This window comes from Blennius ocellaris (genome assembly GCF_963422515.1).
Source record: "Blennius ocellaris genome assembly, chromosome: 12".
NCBI lineage: Eukaryota > Metazoa > Chordata > Actinopteri > Blenniiformes > Blenniidae > Blennius > Blennius ocellaris.
The window spans coordinates 1,822,653-1,849,058 of NC_137661.1; the positions used below are offsets into that span (position 1 = coordinate 1,822,653).

Consider the following 26,406-nt stretch of genomic DNA (forward strand, 5'->3'; position numbering starts at 1 on the left):
CGCCCCTGGACTCCACAATAAGTGTCCTTAGAAGGAGCGCCTCTCCCACTCCGCTCCGCAGCGCATATTTTACGCGGAGCGGCGGTAAAGCTTTCCTGCCTAAAACTCACCGATCAGAGGCACTTGTCAGCTCGGTGGCAAGTCATAATGCGGCGGGATATGCGGGACAGTGTGGTTGAGTCATCGTCATAGCGTCTCAGGTAAACCGACTAACTTTATCACCACATTCACGCAGAACTCGTCCAACGTTCCCGCTGCGCCTCCAGTTCAGCGCAGCGCGTCCGCATCGGCAGGTTTTATCCAGGCTGTCAGAAGATGCCTACAATCTAATCCGGGTGTTTGTTCTCCAGGATAATCCCAACAAGCGTTCCCATCGTCCTGAGGAAACGAAACCGAGGTGGGGGGAGGCAGGTGAGGGCGGGGTGGGGGAGAGTGCGGAGACTCCTCAGCGGATGACAGCCGGGGCATGGAGATGTTGCGACGCTCGTCTGTGTTCGCAGCCGAAGTGTTTGACCGCTCGCCCACCGACAAGGAGCTGGTGTCCCAGGCCAAAGCGCTGTGCCGGGACTACATCCACTCCAGACTGAACCGAGCCGGGATCGGCTGGTCCAAACCCGAGCACGGCCTGGCCGCGTCAGGTGGCGCGCTGGGGGACGTCTCCTCCGTCATCCTGTGGCTGGGTGAGTGTGTGCGCGTGTGTGGGTGTGTGTCTTTTTAAATCAGGCGTATAAACAGAACATAAATAAACTTCCAATGAATCCCCATTGAGTCGTAAATAAAACATGAACAAGGCCAATCAATCACTGTGGAGGCTGGTAAATAAATACAGTCTCGACAGACTCCAATAGTTTCACAGGTTTACCAATGCGTAATGTTGAAAATCTAAACCAGAAACTTCTATTTCTTCGTCGTACTTCTATTTCAAACTTCACATGGTTTCACAAGGATCACAAATGAAGCATTCAACATTTGTGAAACAATTGTAACTATTGTGAGAGCTGTTAAAAATAAAAGCCATCCTCACCTGTGATAATACATTTGATGTAAATGAATGAATGTTTCCTATTTCAATCAGCAGACACATACATGTGATGCTTGAACCCCAGTAATTCAGTGTTTGGAGTGATTTCAATTGGTTAGTTAATTGTTGCTCAATCCCTTGATCTTATGTAAGCAATCATTGAAGGACTGGAGCACATGGAGCCCACAGTGTGGCCCCCCAGCAGCAAGACCCCAATGTCTGTAAATACCATTAATAACACGAAAGAGATTTAGGTTCACAGATTGTACTGCTTCATAAAATTCCTTCAAGACAATGTAAATGTATTCATGGGCTTTTGTGAGCCACAATTAAGAAAAATACAATTGATCCTACATTCATTGATTGTTCAGGTCAAATCAGGTTTGTGAGCTCTGATGGTTGTTTGTTTGAGGTGGAGACTCCGGCACGTTGCCATGTAATAATCCAGAAACGTGTCATTGCCAGTCATGTAATTACAATGTCTGCAGAGGCACCGGACAGTGACTGGAATCCCGGAAAAAACGATTAAAAAGTGGAACCTAACAACTTGCTTCATTGTTACAAAGAGCAAAGTGACATTTGTTGTAATTATCCAGTTTACTGGAAGTAACAAAAACAAAACAAAAAACAGACTGAAGAACTCATCTTTATTTTTGAAACTGTTTTTGGAGGAAAATAAACATTTGAAGAATAACTTGTTCTTTCAGTCCTTGTGCAGTTATCCAGCAATACTCTGATGAAAATGCAATTATTTAACCAGATGTGTCTCGTAAGTTCTTCACACTATTAAACCTTGTATTTGTAACCACTCAGTCAAATTTTAACAATACAAACTGTATACAATTTCCATATTCTCTGTTAGTGGTTGGTAAAGAGACTGCGGTGGCGTGTCGAGCTGCACATGCTTGAAATAAAAGTCAGAGTTCAAATGCAGCTTTAAAAACGTCACTAAATTGATTCCAGAAGTCACTTTGCAGCGACAATGAAAGTATCTACAGCATATTCCTGACTTACTTTAAGATCATGTTGCTATGAGCTGGTCACTGCAGAGACAGACCTCCGGCTCTCCATCAACATGCCTCGACTGGATCATCAACAGTTGTCAGACATTTAAATAAGGAATTTGTTGGCTTTAAGACAGTGTAATTCACACTCACTATGTTAACCTTTCAATTATATTAGTTACGACGACTGCTAAGCTGCCCAACTAAAATTATTTGTTCAGTATTTGCAACACGAGAGTGTGATTTAGACAGCCGACTTTATCGATATATAATCAAACCTAAATTAAAAATATAAACAATTTTTTACAAGAGCAATCAGAGATGTATGAAGTCCACCAAGGGATGGCTGAACTCAGAAATACGTTTCTAGATCACCTCCCATTTAATTCAATCTTCCAGGGCCTGACAGCTATCTGTGGTGGAAATAACAAAATCTGTGCAGTAGCAGGATACAGACAGACAAATCTACCCCAATGAAGTCATTACACACTATTTATTGTTTCACACAATATGGCATCTTTCTTCTGCGTTTCCACTTTGTGCATTTAGATTCTACACTTGTTGTGTAAACCTGCTCATAGGATTTCAGTGATGCACATGAAGGGTTATTGCTGACTGACTGTCTTCTTGTTGACGCTGCTGGTTGGACGAGTTCGGCTTTAAGCACAAGGAATGAGGGCTGGTCACAGTAGGAATATGGAAATACAACGTGATGTAACAATGACAACAATAACAACAACAATAAACCACAAGTTCATCAATACATCGATAGTAACGCTGCAACTTGTATGGTTTACCTTGATATTCTCACCTTTACTCTAACCTGGTTTAAACTTTTTACTCTAGAAATGAATGATCCTACCAACATAGATATAGAGTCACCAGATCAGATGAGACTGATGAAGCCTTTCAGATCAGAGGTGACGCATCAGCGGGAAAATCCAGTTCACATTATGACAAGAACTGGAGATACGATGACTTTCAAAATGTTCACAGGCATGCAGTGCAGCTTCTGGAGCTTATGTGCATATTTCTTTATTTTACTAACAGTGTTCATGAGGTCAAGAGTTGCTTTTGGCTCTAATGTGTGATTATATTTTGAGTCTCAAAGAGAAAAATAATAATCCAAAGACACTTGATTTATTGGAGAACAAAAAGAAAAAAAAAGTTTTTCACAATTATTGCACAGTCGCGTCAACTCAACTATTCTTTTCTTAACAGTTAAAAAACAGCTTATAAACAGTTGCTCAAACTCTTTAAAACCTATGGCTTTGCTTGATGTTGTCTAATAATGTATGCGTTTATTCTGTTGTATATTTGCAAGATTCAAAATGCTCCACTGTTTTGTTCTCATCCTGCGTTTTTCAGCTTTCATATGACAAATATGTTTGTTCTGTCTCGTTCAGGCGACGAGTTGGAATACCTTCGTCCTAATGTGTATCGTAACGTTGCACGACAGCTGAACATCACGGTGGCGTCAGAAGGCGTGGTGTCCGATGCTTTTCTGGCGGTCGCTGCGGATATTTTCTCCACAGGTAGGTTTTTCTCCAAATCGAGTTCTGTGAAAAAGCCTTTCCTGTCAGGTGACGCCTGCACCCTGACAGCATGGAAGACGTTTGTCCATTTAAGGAAGTCCCTCCATCAGTGGGAAGTGAAGATCACTAAATTAAATAACATTCAAAACTTCACTTCTCCTTGTTCGTGCAAAAACGATTCACAACTTCTCCCTTTTAAAACCTGCTCTGTGTTTCCGTGTAAACACGTCTTACGTGTCCAGACTGCAGGAGGACTGAGAAACACTCTGGTGGTGTCGTTATCCCCCGACAGGAAGGGAACTGCAGGGCAAACATTCGGCCCATATTAGGTGAACATGTTGCCAGAGAGCGGCTGATTGTTTCAGACAGTTTGGACCCCACCCAGGGAGCTCAGCCAGGAGTTTCTGCTGGATTACCCCTCGGGGAATGTGACGCGGCAATCTGCTGCAAAGATTGTCAGGAGTTTGCAACAAACCAGAGGAAATCAAGTTGGTCTGGTCCCGTGGGACGTGGAGCTTCATTTTGAAAAAAAAAACAAAAAAACAACAAACAAAAAAAATAATTTCAATCCTCCGTGTTTCTTTTAAGACTTGGTCTATTGGTTGTAAAAGATTCTGCTAAAGGATAAAGATAAGTTAAAGAATAAGTATTCCTGTCAGTTGTGTGTGGATGCACAGTTAAGCTGACAGTGTGGATGAAAAGAGGAAGTCCTGAGCAGCTTTACATTATGACCACAAACTAGTAGATGAGCTGCTGTTCACAGATAAACGACAGCTGTCATGTCGTTTGTGTCTCCAGAGGAACAGATCAGGCCAGTTTGCTTCATTTCAAAACGGGAACGTCACCATGAACCCACTGGGAATTTGATCCCAACTTTCACTTTGACAAAGTCTTTCCGTGTCTTTCGGCTCATGGTTTTGGAGATTTGTCTGCAGTTTTACTAATTCTGCTCAGTCTTAATGATTGTTTTTAACTTTGGACAAGGTACTTTGAGTAAAGAAAAGCTGACAAACATCCTGTAAATTTCCTGGTATACTTTTATCTGTTCTTGTTTTAAAAGCCCTTGTATCTAATTAAAAGTTTACAATGCAGAGATATGAGCTACGACACTGCAGAGCTGCTTCGAGAACCCGTTTGACAAGATCCCATAAAACTGTGGATCCTATGGAGAGACTCAGTTGAAGAGGTTTATGAGCATATTAACTCATGCAGCCTGGCTGGGATGTGAGAGTCAATCTGGGGAAGGTGGGATGTGGAGAGTATGTTTGTAGTACTGGAATAAAAAACACATACAACACACACACGAAAAAAAACCCCAATAACAGGATGCCTATATTACATCCTGAAAACATCAGCATAAAGTGTTTGAGTCCACAAAGCAGGCAGCGGCAGTGTCTTCTAACAGGAAGAGTTGTGGGGATGGTTCAGATGGACACAAGCGACTTCCTGATTATCCACAAGAGTGAACAAGTCCCACAATACTTAAAGTTCACTTCTGAAGACGTCCCGTACACAGATATTGTTATGGTGACGATTCCTAAAACTCTGAGAAGCTTGTATCTTTGAGAACCCGTCCATCCCTGGTCCATCACCACCTGGAGTTCATGTCCTTGGAACCTGGTACTTTGTTTTTATACATCTTGATTAAAAACAACTAAATCTGCGACTCAAGTAATTATAGATGCCTGAAATAATTTTTAGGGTACTTTTGTGTTTTGTGTTCAACAAAATGTGACATAAAAATATAAATAACCTTTAAGATGCTGGTCTTTGATCAATGTTTTTTCACTTCTGGAACCATATTACATCTAATATATTTGGAAAAAGCCAGTACTTTAGTTATTCTAGTATGATCCTTTATTATGTTTCTAATTTGTCAAACAATGAAATACGTTTTTCAATGTAAGAACAATCATGTGCATGTAAGATGTTGACTCATTGAGAAATTCTTGTTGACTCACTGAGAAATTCTTGGTGTAATTAGCATTAGTATTGTTCCTATAATGATTCCCTGTGTCAAATTCCAAAACATGGATTTAAAATATTTCCTGAGAAAAATAATTTAATGACTAAATCCCACCTAAGACGTTGAACTGTGAAACATTATTATGATCCTCAACCACAATAAATGAACTGCTTTAGGAGGGGAAATGTAGTTTAAGCCAATTTCTATGAAAAAAAAAGATATTTTAGATTTTATGTTTGTCCTACATGTGACTCTTGACAGAAGGTTTTATTGTCTTTAAATTATTTACATTCGCTGGCCTTTTTGAGACACTTGAAATTATATTCCTGTCATAAATCCTGTGGTCTTCAATCTCAAACCATTTTGAAGTTGTTCCAGCAGAGAAATATCATTCCTGGACTCATTCAGACATTCGTGTTTTGTGTTGTTGCACCTTCATTTTGACAGTCCAGAGCTCCAGTGTGAGCAGAATGTTCGAGACTGCAACCCACATTTCTAACTTTAGTTTGAAAGGTTAAAGTGCTACTATTTCTCTTGCTAATCCACCAAGTGAAAACTGCAGATGAAAACATTTTACAATCCTAGAAATGAACAAACTGTCTGTTTAAGGGGCTCCAGGAATGAATCAGGCGACAGTAACAGAAGACAGATGGATCCGAGGATCAGTCTGTACGAGGTCACATCTAAACACCACAGACACAAGTCTGGAGTTCTGACTGTAAATGGTGCAGCAGCAAGAAGGTTTCACTCTACAGACATTCTTGGGAAAACTATCTGCTGCCTGATAAATAATCCAGGGAGCCGAACTGTCTGCCCACCGCTCCGGGACTGTGTTTGGGATTTCTTCTTGGAGGAACAGGCAGGCCATCTTTAGGGTTTTCTTTCTTTCTTTCTTTCTTTCTTTCTTTCTTTCTTTCTTTCTTTCTTTCTTTCTTTCTTTCTTTCTTTCTTTCTTTCTTTCCTTGGTGGGAATGGTATGGACGAGCTGCAACCAACAGATGGCAGTAAAGCAACTTTATGGATGCAAACTGCCGTTAAACCCAAAAGAAGAAGACGAGTGCGGACATCTTTAAACAGAGCTGCTCGCAAAGACAGCTGCTGCTCTCAAAATCTTCCTCTATAATTTAAAAGAATAGCTTTATGCCATGCTCAGATTTACATGTAATCGTATCGTCTCATACCACGTGGGGAGATATTTGAGTTAACAGCTTGTGTTGCTCAAAGACATTAAGACTCATTCAGGGTCTAGTTTTATCTTGATGGAGTGAAGGTTTTAAACATAAGAACAACCATAATGAAAAAAGTGTGAGACATGCACAGTGCTGTGAGGCGCATTACAATCCTTCACTTCAACAGATAGAGACACGTCTCCTGATGAGAACATTCTGAAAACATTGACAATTAATTAACTCTATTACCACTTTATCCAACTTATAGTCATGCACATTCAAAGCAATTACCGTTTTTATTCGGCCCGTTTACACGACAATGAATACGAGTCTATCCGCAAAACTTTCGTCACTTTTGGGGGGTTGGTTTACACGACACCAGTGTGCAGATCCACTGTATCCGACAAGTTTTAATCCCGGCTCACAAGGTGGAAAGATTCTTTCCATGTCGTGATTCCTCCCCTGCAGAGCACATCTCCCCCTACCCTCACGGCCGTATTCCAGTTTCATCCTCCATATCGGTAGTTTTATAGTTGAGATCCACCCCCCATAGCATCCGATGTGTCATCAGTGCATACGGATGTTGGATTCTCTCCATTTTGGTTTATAGCATTTTGTTCTCTGCACGCCTCTGTGTGGTGTCATTACAAAAACACGCAACAGCGCCCTCCCGTGGCCCGGCATACTAACTGCATCACTGTCAGTGTGTCTGCTGCTGCAGTGTAAACACACTCCTTTTTTATTAGATGAGGTGTTAGGTCACGTGAAAAGTTTCTTACCAAAGGGAGCTCAATGGGGATGACAGACAGTGTCTGTCACTTATTTTTTTAGGCTAGATTTGACCCTCTAGTAACCCAGTGTTGCCCCACGTGTTTGATTCCCCTGCTGTCAGAGCTAAACTCCCTGTGTGCCTCTCTTCAGGTGTGACGTGGGGGAAGGTGGTTTCCTTGTACGCTGTGGCGGGAGCCTTGGCAGTGGACTGTGTGCGTCATGGACATCCAGCTATGGTCCACACCATCGTCGACTGCATGGGGGAGTTCGTCCGCAAGAGTCTGACATCCTGGTTAAAAAGGCGAGGAGGTTGGGTAAGAGGAAGCCTTTCTTTGCCTCGTTACGTGTAGTTTGTGCGACAGGGTCATTGTGTTTGAATCCTGCGGCGATGAAGCCTTTCCTCACATGGCGGGCAAGTGAAAGTGGCAGCTGATGTGTGAGAGACAGTGAAGATTACAGCTTGTGAGAAAACAGGTTGGATACCACCTTTTATACCCTTTTGCTTGTGAATTAATACAGTTTAGTGTATGTGTAGAAAAGATTTACGGTTGTATTTAAAATAATGTGTGAAAGTCTGAACTCCACGTTCCCACACTGATGCGTGCGCGTACAAACGCCTTGCTCCAGGCTATAAAAGCAGGGTCAACATGCAACATAGGGACTTGTTTTCACACGTTACTACAGCGTCACACAATCTGCATGCTCACACTCACACAGCTTTCTGCAGCAGAGCTCACACTGTTGGGCTGGGATTGTAAACCTGACGTTCCAAGCGACTGCTTCAGCCTGCAGAGCTGCTTGGCAACATCTGGGCATGAATCACTTCACTCCTCAAACAGTGATGGTTCATGTTTCCTCCATGGTTCAGCCAGCAAAGCTTTCACTTCATCTGCACAAGAACATTTTTCTACTTGGAAGCATCTCATAGGCAATCCAGCAAAAAAAGAAAAAAAACAGTGCTGTGTAATTCCACCAGTGGCCATATTTTCACTGACGCCAGGATTCCTTGAAAATAACACCCAGATCTCAGATCACAATAATAACAGTGGATCGATTAATCCTGTTATCCTGAGGGGTGTTCTGCATATCTGGACTTTCTTTCTGGAGTAAAAGTGTAACAAAAGCTAAAGTGGGCAATGAGAGATGCTTGCTGTCATGAAGATTGTTAGCAGCTGTCTCAGCAGACTCTCTGTTCAGGGCCTGCTGGGGCAGTCATGCAAAAAGGGGTGGAGGCGTTAATTACATGTAATGTCGTCAGAACTGGGACTAAAACAATGAATATGATATGGGAGGGAACGACGATGATGCAGGTTAATTTAGTCATGGTGAAAGAAAACAGTTCCTCAGTTCAGTCTGGTATTCACTGTAAATAGGAAAGAGTGTGAAAAGCATGTGAGATACATTTTTCACTGTATTTTAACTCTGTTGTTGGATGATTGCTGTCGATAGCAAAGTACTGACGACAGTAATGCCACAACTTTTGGGAGTGAGAGTTGCTCACTTTTTTTCAATTAGTAATTAAGTAATAATTTCTTAAGTTTAAGTGGGTTTGTTACTCGTACGTTTGGTGTCTGGTGGAGCGCTGCTGTCCCTTCCTCCTCGTCAGCTTGAGCATTAGCATTTCCTGAACGATTAGCTCCACTGACAAACAGCTTCATTATTGTCACATTAGAAGTGCCTCATTACTATCGTCATTAATGCCTCTGTACCTCTGCATCTCACACATGTGTGCTGCTGTCTGAGTGTTTGCAGTTAATCCACGTTTTGTTGCCGCTTCATTTTATTATCATGATTTCTGTTAGTTGGTTTACTTTGAAGAAGATAAAAGAGTATATAGCATCTTCCTCCATTTCCTGATGTAACTTCAACTGACATCCAGATTATAGAGCGTCTTCCTCCTACTAGCTGAAGTAATTTCAACTGAGCTTGATGAGTGGATCCGTGTTGATACTGACCAACACAGTGCTGAGAGCTCGGCAAACGCTTTCCTGCAGGCTGACGACAGAGAAAGAAAAAGAAAAAGTAGATTTTATGAGGCTGATTTGACTTGTAGGCTTCAGAAATAATTTCCAAAGGCTAGATTTGTTTTCTTGTCCGACCAATGCAAACTGTCAACAATTTTCTGTTACTCAGAGGCGAAGGGATTGAAAACCAGTCACGTGGAGGTTTCTGATCCATGAAACTTCATGTGTGCTTCTGCTGAAATGAGTCCACATGTGTTTTTATTCCGGCTGCTCTGCTCGCTGCAAACTGTGGTCTGGACTTCTTGAACGGAGTAATGAGTCAGGAAATCCATTCCACAGTTTGCAGTCAGCTTAGCATGCTACAGCACTAGCGCCTTTGTGCTAACCTTCATGACAACATGTCGCTGTTTGGGCGGATTTTATGCTTAAAACACCGCAAAGTATCGACGTGAATGTTGTAAAGGCGTTGTACAGCGAGGCGGATGCTCTGCAGCCAGATGTCACCATTTTAAAAGGCCAGCTCGCCGAGGACAACAGTTCGTTCCTCCAGTGTAGGAAGTGATTCACACCTCCTCCACGCTAAACTCCCTGAACATAGTCCCAATCATTTGTGTTGCATTAGAGCTGGAAACACTGCAGTTTGCGCTGTGTTGCTAAATAATTTCTCCAGGGATTTATCAAGGGATTCTGAGGTTTTAAAGATATATATATAGTTTATTATGAGATGATGACGTCACGCAGACCCCCACATTGTCCAATTGGAACAAAAATACTTTGTTCTGCTCCCTTTTCTGATCTTCTACTAACCTCGAGTTGTCTTTTGAGATAATACAAGCATACATTCGTACATTTCATAGATTTCATACTTTCCTGTAGAGAGGAGTTTATTACAGTCTCCATAAAATATATACAATTTACATCAAATATATAAAATCAACAATAATGATAATAATAATATTAAAGCAAACACAGCTCTGGTATCGGAATAAATAATATCGGTATTGGCAGATATTCAAATTTGGGTATCGGGATTGGATCGGATGTCAAAAAAACCTGGACGGTGCATCCTTACTTTGAGACCACCATCACCCCGCAAGCTGTAAGCCAAGTCAAGAAACATATTCAAGGCTAATTGTTGTTTTTGGCCGTCTACTCGCACATGCAGAACTATTAACTTGACGTGGTGTGCATGTTCAGCGTTTCCTACGTCATGGAGACGAAGCACAAGTGTTTTCAGAAAGTTGCATTTTCAGCTTCTTCCAAGACGGTTGCTGTGTAAACACACCCTCAAAATGCAATACGAGGCCTCAACTGCCTTTTCATGCACTCAGATAAAATACATCAGATCTTCACTCTAATGAAGTTTCAAAATTGTTTTTTTTTCATTCTTTCACATCCCAACACCCTGCAAAGCACAGTGACATCTATCTCCTTCGTCCACTTCATACCACAATCCATATCTCAAATTGTGTTCCATACCAGTTGGCAAATGTCAACAAACTTACTCACTAACCCTATTAACCAGGATACAGAATAAATAATTTATGTATTGTTTTCTACATTAATTGCTAACACCTTCGGCTCCTCATGCCTCCTTCCAGCCGGGCTGATCTCACACCTCGACTCTACTCACTGAGACGCTGCATGTTTCTGATGCTGCAGACGTCTGAAGATGATCACTCATCAGAATCAGATGTGTAAGAGCACGGTTTAAAGCTTCAGCTAGTATGTTGGCACTGTGTGCTTCTGTGCTGGTGCAGTCCTGGTCTGACCTTCTGGCCGCTATGGAGAGTTTTTATATCCTCCATGAGCTGCACACTAACGCTGGCTTTCTGACACATTCCACAGTCACGCTGGTTCAGTTAGATGGTGTTAATATATCGACCCCAGGTGTCAGTGTCAGTGTGTGTGATTGTTGTACCTGTCTTTGTTTGCCCTGTGATGGACTGGCAGCTTCCTCTCTGCAGGGAGTTTCTGCGTGTAGAACCGACATGGCAAGTAGAGGCCTGAGATAGTTATATATTTTTAATGAACACATTGTAAATGGATAATTATTCATTTGCAGTTAAACTACCTCCAATGATGTCATGTCAAATTGTTGTGGCCTTCTTGATAATACATGCTGCCCATCCTTGGTAAAGAAAATGGATGGAGCAATAAATGGAAGGGTGGTGAAACGGATGAACAGACATTAATCAAACCAGGGAAGGGTGGAAGTTTCTTAAACAAAAATGTGCTTCGGGTTGGAACTGTAGCTGGGATATTAAAACTTCTTTAAGAATGATTGTAACAGGAATATGATTTGGACAAAGCATCTGAACTGCATAGTTAAGGTTGAATTATTGAACTTAATATGTGCTGTCTGTCAGAGGTCCATGGTTACAGCTGTTCAGCTGCTTCAATGTGGAGTGAAAGCTTTGATCAGGTGTTACCAAACTCTCTTCTATGCTCCCGCCATGAAGACTACAACTAGTAGCAACTCGTACCAACTTCTGGTAACAATGGAATGACCTGTGCTCTGAATAACATTCACCAACTTCATGGTAAACAAATGACACATTGAGACACATGGCTTGTAAACAGTGTCTGATTATGCTGTTTATGTTGTCTTCTTCAGATTTCTGCAGTTTTCAGGAGCCAATATTTAGTTTGACTTTGAGGAGGTTGCTGATACCAGTGGGTCTCAGTGCATGGCCAACGAAGGAGTTATTAGTTTTAATAATCACCAAATTACAATGGTTGTTGTTGCTGTGGTTTGCTCACTTAAACTTAGAGGCCAAGGTGTGTGACTCTAGAAGCTGACGGTGGGATCAGCTTGCCGTCATCCTATTCTGCAAACGAAAGCAGCTGGATAAATGGAACAGTGTGTGAGCCTCTGCTGAATCCTGGCAGTGGCAAACGCTTGTCTGCTGAAGTCCTGCAGCAACAATAAGGTGAATCTCTGGTCGGCGGCAGAGAAAAGACTGACGACGTGCCTCCGTCTGCGTTGTGCTCTGCTGGAAACCAATGGAGCGTCCTCAGAAACACGGCAGCCGAGCTGCAGTTTGCTTTGAAGACAAGTGGAGTGTGACAGAAATTAGGAGCAATACATTGTATAACTGACCTCACAAGCACAAATAAAGGACCATTGTTCCATAGCTGCAGCCCAAACTGAGACGTACTGTATCTGCTCTGAGGCATGAAATGTTGGCGTCTTGGAGAACTACAGAACATTGTGTGATTGGGAGAAGCAGGCGGAGATGAATTGTGTCCAATGTCAGGACTGACACTAAACTGTCCTGTCTGTGGAATTTCAATGTCCATGAAAGTGGTTATATAAGTGGAGTGCTAAGTAGAGTAAGCATGGCTGACAGTCCAGTGTGGGCTTTGGCTTTGGGGTGACATTCTTGTGGGCTGGTTGCATGTCTTATGACTGCAGACTCGTGTAAGAAGAGACTCAAGAACACATGTTGAATTTCTAACCAGAATGATTTGCTACTCACACAAAGCAACTAAGTGGCTTGGGTTTTCAAAATCAAGCCAGCCTCCCTTCCCCTCCAGAAAACAACAAGTCTGTGCGGTCATCAGAAATACCAGTGGAGCAGCCGTTCATCCATCAGGCACCAACGCACTGCAAACATCCCTCCAAAAGAGCACAGCACAACTATGTCGCAATATTCATCTTCTTTACCCCGTGGAGACGCCGCAGGATCCTGAACGAGCTCAAAGATGCTGTAATCTGATGAGCAGTCCTCCATCGGCCGAAATAATCAACGAGGCTGTACATGCACTGATAGGAGAGACAGTGCAGTCTGCATAGAAGATCCATCTTACAGTTTGAGATTTCAATGTTGTTTCCTGCTGGCGCGGGGAAGTTCAAGTGTCCGATAAGAATAGTTGATCAATTGCTGGAATGTTCAATGGATGACATTTTAATGTACATTAACACAATTTCCATCCATCCATCCATCCATCCATCCATCCATCCATCCATCCATCCGAGGCAGATAAGTCAGAAACACTCTTCACATGCTGGCAACATACAATAGAGTTTCCTAAAGCAAAGATTCCCAAACCTTCAGAGCTCAAGAACCAAAAAACACAAGACAAGACAAGACAAGACAATCCTTTATCCGTCGCCCAGCGGGGACATTTTATTTATTGCAGCCGCAGAGGACAGTAAGAAAGACAACAAACAATAATGATAAATAGAATAAAAACAGTAACACAACACAACATCAGATAATATAATATAGTTTTATACAATATAGTGTCATATCGTATTGTATCGTATGGTAGAATAGAATAGAGCATAGCATAGCATAGCATAGCATAGCATAGCATAGCATAGCATAGCATGACATGTGCGTGGGTGTTCTCCGGGTACTGTGATGCTCCCACAGTCCAAAAACATGCATGTGAGGTTGATTCGCTTTACTTAAGTGCCCCCAGGTGTGAATGTGAGTGTGAGTGGTTGTCTGTCTATGTGTGTGTGTGTCCTGGGACAGACTGGCAACCAGTCCAGGGTGTATCCTGCCCTCACCCCGAGTGAGCTGGGATCCATTCCAGCAACCTGAACAGGATAGGCGGGATAGAAGATGGATGGATGGATATAATACAACGTAATATAGAAACAAGTTCATAACAGTCACCATATTGTATCATAATGTTTGTGGTGATTGGTTTGAAGGTTATTTTTGCAGTAAATAAATACATGTATAATGTACACAGACCAGTACTGGACATGATATAGATGAAAACTATTTATTAAAACTAATGAGTGAAGTTAGGGGATTGTAGAGTGAACAGTTTTAGCAGATTGTATTATGAATGTCTACATGGGGAAAAAAAACAACTGCCATCAGTTCAACTTTCATTGCTCTGCACTTGGCCTCATAAAACACAACAAGGCCTCTCTTCTCTATTCGAACAGCTTTGCTGAAGCCGACTTTCAGGAACTCGTTCTTTTATTTTCATCGTGGACATTATGCATGCAACAGTACAGTTACTGCCTGCCAGAACACAAGAACACATTATTTGAGGGCAAATGAAACGAACTGGACACATGGAGCTGAGGAGACAAACACTGCATAGTGAGAAAAGACCTTTTAAAATGTTTAATTTCTATTTCAATTGAGCAAGTAAATACTGCAACTGTAAAAGCCACTAAATGCACAGTAATCCCATGTATTTGCTCATATTTAATAGACTAAAAGCTCAAAGACTTGCTGTTATGTTGCAAAGAAGAAATAAGAATCTCTGTGATTGTTGTTGAGTATAATTTAAATGTTGAATATTTTTCCGTTTGCACAGCCTGGTAGTTTTCCACAGGAACAAACATGAGTTCCCGTTTCCTCTTGTGTCTCCTCACAGGTGGATGTAACGAAGTGCGTGGTGAACACCGACCCCAGTTTCCGCTCTCACTGGCTGGTGTCTGCTGCCTGCACCTTCGGACACTACCTGAAGGCCATGGTGCTGTACCTCCTCAGGGAGAAGTAAAACTCAAACGGACTGAATTCTGAGCGGACTGCCCAGCGCTGTACAAAACCTCCACCTCCACCTCCACCTCCACCAAAGCATCTACTGCTCTGGATTATGTTTACACTCATTTGCACTGAGCCTTCACTGACTTTTGTATTTCACAGAAAATGACCTCTGCTTGCTACTTTGGCCAATATTTATTGCTCACCGTTATATTGCCACACACTCTTTATATGAATGTATAAAATTACACTTTTTTTTTTTACTGTTTCACTTTCTTTTCTTTTTTTTTACAAGCATGCTGCCTTTTTGGCAGCGATTTGGCTCCATCTTGTGGTAACTAATTGAAAGTACTTTTTAAAAAAACCATTAAAACTAAGAGCGTTCTTGATTCAGGTCTCCTTTCTTGAGGAGGATGTTTCACACAAAAAACTCACTAGTCATAGTCACTGGTATATATAAAGATCAACAAACCAGTGCATGCTAAAAGCAGTAACAAACAGCATTTTCAAAGAAAATGAGAACGGACTAAGGGACTGTACACATTTAAATAGTGGATGAGAATTCAGAGAAATTGTAGACACTTTGCATACTTTCATATTTGCTTGAAGAAGAACAATTTTAGTTGGAAAAGTGTCACAGGACCTGTGGGGAGTACTTCCATTACACCAACAATTGGTGCCATTGTCCAAAATGAATTGGCTATTGCAGTAATCATTATTGATTAGACAGAAGTTAACAACAAAATAGTGCACCATGACAAACGAGTGAAATTTTCTGTTGGTTTTTGAGATTGTAGTTGTAAAATGGTGATTGTTTTCAAAATTTCTAATAATGACTATATGGCCTTGGATGAGCAAAGCCATACAGTCAAAACAGCACAGAGTGACATTATTGGCTGTAGCAGCCATGCTTCATTCGAAATCCCCCTTCAGCAAAATGTAAAGGACTGCACACTTTTAAAGCTCAAATCTCAATCACCAGAACTAAAAAGCTAAATTTAGACAAAAAATAAAGCAAACCATATCCCTGTGTCATCCACTTTATTATTATTATTGTTAAAAGCCTCTCAAAAATACAATACAATATGCATAGAAGCTTAAGTTAAAAGGTCTCTGTCGTTTAGCCTTCTTACAAACCACATTAGTTGCAGATACATAAAAAAAAAAAAAAACTTCAGAAGCCTGATATTTGCAGGGCGTTCCATAATCCTTTTCTTCTTCTGTTGAATGCCAATCACAGTTTATCTGATCCTTAACAAACTCATCACCTAAGTCCAGGAACATCACCGCATTTCTCATATCAAATCAGACAAAACGAGGGCAACAAACATGGAACTTTAGTTACTGATTTGGGGGTTTTGATACTCGCTTATGCAGCAGTTCGTCTTCGAGCTTTTAACCTTGCTTTATGTGTGTTTTCCTCCTTCGAAGGTAACACTACGAAGACGGCAGTGGAATCAGTGGGAATCAGATCACAGAGCAACAAACAGAAACATCAGTCATTTTAGTGGTCACTGTGTGACAGTTACTTGAAGAGAAACGACCACGCATGCACGTTTTCAGTTTTCCCAGTAATTGTTGAGCACTAATCTCACTCACAGCAGAGTGAATGTGTCATCGATGCGCCTGTATCGGTGACCAACGTGTTAAACAAGCCATATTACACTCTTTCCTTCTTTTAAAAAAAAACAAGGTAATTGAATGAGCAAAAACAATACTTGGTGTACAATTCCTTTTTCTTCAGCACCCTACACTTTCTCAGTCTTTCCCCTCCTCTTTGGGGGCTTGTGTGTTGTTTTGCTTCACGGTGGTGGCAGTGATGCAACCTCTCCTGTCTGACACTGACTTGGTGCACTTTGATAACATTTCAGTCCATCAGTAGAATTTATTCTGTGAATAATTCATCTTTTATAGGGCACAAAGCACGAGGCGACCGGCAAAATAATTTTTTTTTTTTTTTTGTGAGCCACCCTCAACTGTAAATGTAAATAAATGTTTCAACAGCCTGTCACGCCTATTGTTGTGTCTACTGTACAAACAGACCTCGGTCAACAGCCGACTTCCAGGAATTTAATCCTGTATAAACATAATTTATTTGCAATATTCCTTTCAGAGTGTCTTTCACCTGCTACTAGTTTCACTGAGTTAAGCTGTTTTTCAAGTGCAGTGAAGAATTGCAGCAGTACGTTTAAAGGTTACATTACATTCGACCAAGAAGAGAAAGAAGAGACATTTCAAGAAGAGAAAGATGCAATTTTCATTAATCTCGCCTGCAAAAGGCAATTTTTGCTTGATTGATTGAGAATCACGTGAATTCCTGATATACCTTACCAATTGGACACTGGATTGTTTCTTTTGGAGAAACGATTTACTTGTATATAACACATCCTATTTATAGTTACCATTAAAAACATATTAGTAGCAGTGGGAATCTGTTGGCGTAATAACAGACACACTGGGTCAGTTACTAACACACAATAGAGGCTGCAAATGTCAATGATCATTGGTTCTTTTTTCACTTTTTTTGGGCTAATAAACATTTGATCTTCACCAGACACAAACAATATGGATGACACTCGATAAAATACAAAGACAAATGTAGAAAGTGCCTCCACATGTTTACAGATTCAAGTAAAGAATGAAAGATGACAGGTGAGAGTGAAACAGTGGTTTAGGCTGGAAGGCTTATGAAAATGTCCATATTTTTGCAAAAACCCAATTTTCATTTTAACCAAAGATGACTATGATCTCAACCAACTTTAATGATGCAAAATATAGTGAATTGTCCCAAAAATGTCTCTTGCAATTGTTGCATTTTGCATGTTTTTCCAAACTTCCCCTGAGCGCATGGCTTTGAGGCTGGTTTACTACCACTGCTTGCTTTCATGGCAGAATCAATGATATCTCAGCTCGGGTTCCAGTGTCGTGTTGTGTCCACTACTCTGAAATGAACTTCTTTAAAAACAATAATCAGTTTTCTTTGATATTTTTACTCTTTGCTTGGTTTGTCAGGCTGGGTGGGCTGGCCTCTTGTGGACAGGCCTTTTCCTCAGGGCCTTATGTTTTACACCCCTGCTCAAAAGCATTAAACCCCCCCCCCAAAAAAAAAACAAAAACAAAACCCATTGATATCTTATATTAAAAAAGCCTATACAGATGTGTGACTTAAAACACAGACCTGATCCAAAAACAATGAATGGCTTACAGAATAGAAAAAAAAACAGTGTTGCACCAAACATAACATTGAAATGTATTCTGGGTTTTACTCTTAGCATTTAAAGTAGTTTTGGATGAAAAAAACCCCAATAACCTACAAATACCCTAAAAACGCAATGTCTAGGACTGGTGCTGAAACGGGGATTACAAGCATCCAAAGCTAATGTTATTAATCCCACCAAGCAATATTGTGTCTGTATATATTACTCTTCTACAGTTTATCATTTGTCCAAGGTCTCAATGGCGCTCCAGCTGATCCAGCTGACATTGCTGTACAGTCTTTCACAGCCTCAGCACACATAAACAATAATTCATACCTCAACACATTTAGAGACAACAAATCCTCTCAGATGCTTTTGTGGACCCAGAAAAGGCCATTCACAAACACCATTAAAAGGGTTTCCTCACTGAGACGAGTTATGGGACTTAATGAAAGTACACCTTCCTCATAATGCACATATGTGGCAAAGCCACTGGCCAAAATATGTTGATCCGTCAATGTCTGGGGGTGTTTTTTTTTAGGATTGAGTTTGTTCTCTGGGGGAATTCTGAGTGAGAAGTCTGTCCAGAATGATTTCTCTGAAGCAACATTTTCCTAATTATGAAAAATGCTGTTACCAAAAAAATGATTCATCATATTAAACTATCAAAGCTGCAAAGATCAGACTTGTGTATCGTGTAAACTCAAAATAATGAATACCAAAAGCTTCAATATATTTAGGGAGAGCCAGGCCGAATGCAGCAAAGACCAAGACGTTGTAATGAATTGCGAGATTTCCGGTCTGATCTGGAGATGTTCGCCAGTGAAATGGGTTGGTGTGTTGATGTTGCAGACAGGCTGCACACCACACACTGTACCACCAACACTGTTCAACCTGTGATTATTTATGGCCGTGTGTGTGTGGTCTCTTTGGTTTGGGAAATCTGCCCACAATTTGTGAACCGGGCTTTAGACGGAACATCTTAGTGTGGAGGCTCAGGCGTTACAATCGTGATGCCTGAGGTCGACTGACTGACTCAGTCTGATCTCAGTCTGTAATTTTATGGGTGAAATGGGATGAAAATCATTACAAGATGCATCTGATAACAGTTCAGGAGGAACTGATGGCGAGAGATTCGTCACTGTCCTTGACACTAAACAAAGTACGAGCATTATTATCATGGTTGGTGATAATCTCAGGGAAGAAACATTGTCTGGCCCTTTTTACTTCTAAGTTCTACATGCAAAGCGTTTCTTTGTAGATGTCATGATGAACATGGAGCTTAGATTTTCTCCACCTGCACTCTTTTTTGGGTCTTAACCAGCCTATTATTCCTCCATGGAGCTTTTCTCCTATCACACACTACTTTAGCTTTGACTGGTGCTCTGGTATCAATGATGTTTATAACTTTAGACCTGAAGTTCTCTACCAGGTGGTTGATAGAAGCTGCAGGCTAGTGAACGTCTGGCTGAAGACTCACCATGTGTTTTCATCAATGTGATGTTTTCTGATCAACTCTGTTTTACTTCTACTGCTGTGAGCTGAGATAGAGACTTTAAATGAAACAAGGTGATGGTCAGTAACAGACACATCTTTCACCTCGACCTCAGAAATGTTTAGGCCTTTGGCAATAACCAAGTCTAAGACGTCTCTTGTTGTGTGTGGAATTTGTCACATACTGGAAAAGTCCAACATTTTCAAGGGTGTTCAGAAGTTCCTTAGCACTGTTCTGGATTATCACAATAAATATTAAAATCACCCATGAAAACAACAGAGTCATAATCAATACATACAGCAGACAGCAGTTTGCAGACAGCAGTTGTCTGTAGATGGTTGCTAATATCACCCTACAGGAGGAATTCACCTGAAGAGCAACATGTTCAAAAGAGCTAAGCTTTCCATACGACAGCTGTTTGCACTGATACGTATCATTATACAAAGAAGCTCCTCCACCTCCTTTCTTCAACACTCTGACTTCACTGATAACACTGAAGTGTGGAGGAGCTGATTCAATGAGAGCTGCTGCACTGTTGTTTTCATTTAACCAAGTTTCTGTTAAAAACATGAAATCTACTTTTTCCTCAGTAATAAGATCATTAATTAAAAGTGACTTGCTCGACAGAGACCTAACATTAAGTACACCAAATTGCAGTGTGTTATGAATACCGCTGGTTTTACACTGAGGCTGACACACTGTTGTCAGATTAGACAGTGTAACTGTATGTTTGTTCTGGCTGAGAGGCTTTTGACCACGCTGCCGGCCACTCCAGATCACCACTGTGTTAAACAAAGCAGCATGGGGTCTCTCTCATACAGATGTGATTGGGGAAAGCAGGGGGGGTTTCTGGGTCGTGGACTGTGGCAGAGAGGTCCTTCTGGTTCCCTGGTTGATCTTGGGTCACAGGAACACCGGAGAGGGGAGCGGTGGATCCTGAATCTCTGTTAGCACCAGTGTGCTTGGTGGCTATCGTCATGCTCCTGTTGGAGTGTGTTATCCTGAGGACATGACGTATGTTGGCGCCGAGCAGTCTGGATCCAGGGATCCCCGTCCGGTTTGAAGTGGTCCAAGTGGCCAACTGGTCCAAGGGCAAAATGTTAAAACACGGCAATCTGCGAGAAAATAGCCGATAAACAGCGGTATTTCCTCTGCTGGGCGGAGCTTCTGACAATAATAGAGTGACATCACTAGTTGTGCACACGCCCAAGTTGTGTTTACATTATGGAGGATCAGAGTTTTGACCACGAAGAGGCTGAATTGAACCATATTTCATCATCATGGTCATTTCAAACCCAGTGATTGATGAAGAAGACACAGAAGGTGGTTCTGCCATCGGTGACCCCGTCTGGAACATGTTTGAGGAAGCAGAAGACGCTTCGTCCTACATTCGTCCTCGTCTCCTCGCCTCAGCAGCCGCCAGTTTTCACCTTTGAGGCTTTGAAGCTCCTGACTTTTGGCAGAACGACCGGCTTCCTGGATCCAACACGTTGAAGCGCTTTTCTGACTGCGGAATCACCGAAGATGAGTCCAGGTATTACTTGATCATCTACTAGCCGCCCGAGCTAGCGGATAGCCGCGCGAGCTAACGGCTAACCGCTCCCGCTGCCTGTGCTCCTTTTTTCCTCTCTCGGTCACTTCCAGGCTCAATCTTTCATCAAGGCTCATAAAACGCCGACTAGAACTTCAAAACACTGTTAAAACTTCGATATTTAAGAGGGAAACAACGCAATCCAATGTAAACACAACAGATCGAGATCTGCACAACTCGTGACGTCACGCCCACGAAGAAGGATTCCCCCGACTTCCTCGGCTGGAGATTCAAAATTCAAATAACTTTATTATGCGACAACAGTGGTGGGGCAGAGTCAGAGAAACCTTATAAGTAGTAGCCCAACTATCGATTTTTGCAAAGTAGTGTTTTATAGTTCACTGGGACTTTAAAGGTCCAAAACAGGTTGAAGTTGTTGATGAACTTTATCCCATTGGAGAAGCATGTTGAGCTTCCGGCTTTTCCACCAGCAAGAAGCAGGAGCTAGTTCAGGGCCGGTGCCAGGGCCAGTACTTAAATGAGCACCGCCAAAGAACCGGTTCCGCCGTTAACGGAGCCGAGTGAGAGCCACGTCATTGCGTCACTCCAAAACGCGGTACGTCACTGATCTGACTGCGCTGTACTGTATTCATCAGTTTGGTCTGGGTCGGTCCATTGAGTCTGGTCTTAACCTCGGATTCAAACAAAAAAGACAGAAAACATTGAGTCTCCTCGTCGATAGGGTTTGGGTTAGAAAATTAAACAGGGCAGTGGATCATGAAACATACAGGCCAAGGGTCAGGGGGACAAATGTATTTCAGTAGTGTTAAATACTAAAATTCAATATCAAAGAGCTGATTAAAGTGCAAGAATGCTAAAGTGTTAAAGTGTTAGATTATAATATATAATTATATTGCAAATTGCCCAAAACACAGTAATTATAAAATGCTATTTTAAGTTCACAATACTCAATACATATTACATTAGTCAAATACCTGCAATGGCAATTTATATAATACTGAGAGTACCCATTTTAATAAATATAAAGTGCATCATGCCTTGCACGTAGTCCTAATGCCTAAAAGCTAAATAAAGTTAGAATTAATAGCTAAAATATTAATGGGGAAGAGGGACTAATAGTAATGAAAATAAAACAGTGGTGTTTATGAATGTACTCAGGAGAAATTGTGTATGGTACGCTATATTGATATAGAAAAGGACATTTTGTAATTATGTTTTGTAGGATAATTTTACCCTGAGGGCATTACATTTATTTTTTGAAAAACTTCCATTCAGTGCTAAATAAAATGTAAATTTTCAAATTAATCACTTTATTGAAATTGAGTTGAAAACACTTTGCAATTACTTCCTGTCAACAAATAGACAGTTTTCCTGTCTTGATTTCCCACTGACATCTTCCAAATCTGGTTTTGATCTTGTTGTCATGGCAACAATTTACAAACTTTCTCAACATTGATGACATCACTTGACATTCATCACATCGCACTTTGAAGAAATGACAGGGTCCTCTGATGCTTCCAAGCATCATTGTCCTTTGATCTGTAGAATGTCTGTCACCTGCAGACCTTCTGCATTCAGTCTAGTCGTGCCAGACAAGAACAGTCAGAGATCCAGAGAGCATCTACAAAGCAAGAAAACTTCAACTTCAGAGAGTTATATTTCAGCCTGATTCACAGCAAGCCTGTCTCCACCAAGACCAAGTGAAAGGTCAGGACTTGTGAACAAAGTCGTCAAGTCAAAAAGAGGACGAAAGAAGAGAAAATCTAAGGCTCAATTGTCAAAACCAGCAGCTGCAGCTCCAGCAGCTCCAGACATGACACCAGCATCCCAGAAGACTGCTGCCTCAGCTGCAGGAAAGACATTGGGGACCTCGACTTCACTGGTGATACCAGAGCAAAGATCACATACCACTGTTAAAAACATGCAGCCTGGTGGACAGACAGAGCTCCGTGTCGCCAGAGCCAAAGTGACCTCTGTGAATCGGAACAAGAAAACCAACAAAGCACATGTCAAGGAGTTTCCTCAATATCAGATTTTGCAACGTGCAGATGGTTTAAAACTGGAGGCGTCTACTGACTCTAAAAATGTTAGGCTGGCGACCACACCAGATTATTTCCAAAGGATGAAACATTTCCAGCGCATTTTAAATGACAAAGATGAAATTGTGGCCAAACTGCAGAGAGAAAAGGCTACAATCCTCAATGAAATTGAAAACATGAGGAAACAGTTTGACTCTAAACAAAACGAGCTGAAAGAAGAACAGGCTGCCCTTCTTCTGGAAAAACAGGAAAAGGAGAGGCTTCACACTGAAGCTAGCAAAACAGTTGCGCACTTGAAAGCCACTGTCCAGACTGAGAAGGTAAAGAGGGTAGAAGCTGAGAACAGCCTTGCTCAACAAATTAAACAAGTTGTGACACTCAGCAAAAACCTGGAAAATGCAGAAAAAGACCACGTGGAAGAAAAATGCCAGTTTGAGAACGAGAGGTGGTGTCTTCTGACCGAACACGAGGAAAAAGCTTTTGCATTGGAGGAGACAATCGTCACACTGTCGGAGGAGCTGGAGAAAGAACGATCCATCTCGACAGAGGAAAGGTCTAAGCTCCTCCAAACAAGGGCCACGGCCTTAGAACTGGAATCAAAAGTCATGGAGAACTTGAAATATATCAAAGCGCAAACAGATAAGCTGATATCTTTGGAGGAGTTGGTCGCCTCCAGAAAACACAAGAAATCCTTTTGGGAGAGGATCACCCAGTTTTTTAAGCGTTCCTAAGATGTCAACTGGAGCTGCCAGTCCTTCTCCAAGCCCTCACCCAAAGCCAACCACACCCCTGTCTCACACCATCACACACACTACTTTTCATCTCCAACCCTTTTGCTGCCTTGTAGTTTGTGTTTGTGATGTTTGGTTTGATAAGTTATAGAATAAATTGATGATAACTGACTTTTGGTGTGATGTCCTCTTTATTTAGCGTCGCCTCTTTCCCTAGTATTTCCTACTTTCAAATACTCAATGTTTGATTGATTGATTGATTTCAGGCAAAAAAAAACAAAGATTCACATTTAACATAAAATGTGAACTGGAATAGGAGAGAAAGCACCAGTTCTGGCTGAAAGGGAGTGGGAAGAAGAAAACTTATTTAATCCCACCCCCCATTCTTAATTAATTCTCTACAGCAGCATACTGAACACAGAGCAACTGATGGCGGAACACAGAGCAGCAGAACAAGGAACACAGAGCAGCTGCAGTAGAACCAGCAGAGCAGCCTTCTAGAACTCCTAAAGAAACTACGGATTGTCTCTGCTCTTGCTTTGCAAAGAGAGTTGGAAGCAGTTCCTGGTCGGGGGTGACTCGGCGGCCTGACAGCAGCTCACTGTGGTCCATTGTGGACACGGGGAGGTTCCTGGTGGGCTTGGTGGGAGTGGCATGGCGGAGTGGAGGCCGATCCTCGTGGACAAGGCGTTGGGCTTGGTTAGCGGCGACTCGTCTTCAACTCTAGCGGCCCAGACTTCAGCAGCAGCCAGCTCCCACCAGACCCCGCCTCCAGCACCTCTCAGCAGCTCACTGTGGTCCATTGTGGACACGGGGAGGTTCCTGGTGGGCTTGGTGGGAGTGGCATGGCGGAGTGGAGGCCGATCCTCGTGGACAAGGCGTTGGGCTTGGTTAGCGGCGACTCGTCTTCAACTCTAGCGGCCCAGACTTCAGCAGCAGCCAGCTCCCACCAGGCCCCGCCTCCAGCACCTCTCAGCAGCTCACTTCTAACATGGCACCAGTGTGTGTGCGCCGCTGCTCCACAACTATGCTGCAGGCTATTTGTATTTTCTGTCATGAGTTATGTGGCCATGCTCGCCTTAATGCTCGGTGATCGTGCCCACGCTGTCCGAACCTATGATCGTCACTCTCTGCTTAACATAAAGGATTCAATGGAACGTGATTAAGGACTGGGGAGCTACAAACACCACCGTTTGTGTGCCACCTCCCCAGAATCACTGCTGTCGGCACGTCTCCCAGGTAATCCTGAAAAGAGGGCGAGGAGGAGAGGCTGTAGGACCGACGTCCAGGTGAAGACAAAGTGTGTCTCGTGGACTGCTGATGGCTTCTCTGGTCTGAACTCCTGTCCAGGTGGCTGCGTCCGGTCCCCCTGCAGCGGGATGTGTTAGGAAGCATGTCCGCCCCGCTGCCCACTGACAGTCCAGAGCCGCCAGACCATCGGGATTATCCTGGAGGTTCGTGTTTACATCGACGAACAAGTGACATGCCGGTACAGCTGGGAGTCACGTGACCGTGGAACATGGTTGAGGCCAATCCCTCTGCTCAGCTGTCACAGACCCAGTGACGTCATCTACCTCGTGTTGGATTGGACTCCTGAATGCTCGTTGCATAGCAAATAAATCTTTCTCTCTAAAGGAGTTGTTCACCAGAGAAAAACTGGATTTTATGTTTCTTACTTTGGTAAAGCAAGTTTATTTATAGAGCACCATTCAAAGACAAGGCACTTCACAGTGCTTTACAAAGAAATAAAAAGAAATGAAAGAAATACAGAATTAAAGAAATATGTAGGGATTTACTACCTCATATGGATCACTATTTATGTTATGGTTGGCTATCGATAATGATTAATAATTATCAAAGATAGTAATTAATAATGTTGTTGAAATTTAATCTGATCTGTATCAGAACCTCGGAGCTCCACCTGTCTAAACAGGAAATGATAGCCAATTCAGTTATATCAGTCTCATAAGATATACTAAACAGTTAATCAGGAATTTTGAATTAATAGTCAAATTAATTACAATTACCAGAATTAACAGTAAAGATTGAAGGATTTTGGAGTTCTTGACACAGAAGAGGTCGACATTTCATTCACCGTTGTGCTCATTAATAAAACAGCAAGTATGATTCCAAACATTATATTTATTAACAATGAAAACAAATAAAACACAGATTCTAACTACCTATATACAGCTGGGTGTGTGTAGGTGTGTGTGTGTGTGGAGAGAGAAAGAGAGAGAGAGAGTTGGAGGGAGTGTGTGTGTGAGACGTGTGATGGAACTACAAAACAAGATGGCGGATCACAAGAAACTACATTCCAAATGGAAGTTGTCAGAGAACAGGAGGTCTGTCCTGGGTCTCCACCATGTGCTGATAGCAATGGAACAATAGAAGCTAGCCGTAGCATTTGCTTCCTGTGTGTCTCTGCTAAAGGACCATTTCTAGAATGAGTTTATGTGAATGCAATTTGTCTTGTAAAACGTCAGGAGTCATCAGATGG

The 26,406-nt window shown here is 42.0% G+C and overlaps 1 protein-coding gene across 2 annotated transcripts; it reads left to right on the top strand.

The window, feature by feature from the left end:
- The first annotated feature begins 443 nt into the window (after positions 1 to 443).
- boka (BCL2 family apoptosis regulator BOK a) lies at positions 444 to 16,898 on the top strand. 2 transcript variants are annotated; one of them, XM_080506486.1, is made up of 4 exons: positions 444 to 680; positions 3,432 to 3,560; positions 7,617 to 7,780; positions 14,783 to 16,898. In XM_080506486.1, the coding sequence occupies exons 1-4, from the start codon at positions 467 to 469 to the stop codon at positions 14,906 to 14,908; spliced, it is 633 nt and encodes a 210-aa protein (XP_080362612.1). In that variant the 5' UTR covers positions 444 to 466; the 3' UTR covers positions 14,909 to 16,898. The 2 variants fall into 2 exon arrangements, with proteins under 2 accessions (XP_080362612.1, XP_080362613.1); XM_080506487.1 differs by lacking the exon at positions 3,432 to 3,560.
- Positions 16,899 to 26,406: the final 9,508 nt, after the last annotated feature.

Coding starts and splice junctions, on each gene's coding strand:
- boka (XM_080506486.1), top strand. CDS start 467: ATGGAGATGTTGCGACGCTCGTCTGTGTTCGCAGCCGAAGTGTTTGAC. Junction 681..3,431: donor CTCCGTCATCCTGTGGCTGG/GTGAGTGTGTGC, acceptor TGTCTCGTTCAG/GCGACGAGTTGGAATACCTT. Junction 7,781..14,782: donor TAAAAAGGCGAGGAGGTTGG/GTAAGAGGAAGC, acceptor GTCTCCTCACAG/GTGGATGTAACGAAGTGCGT.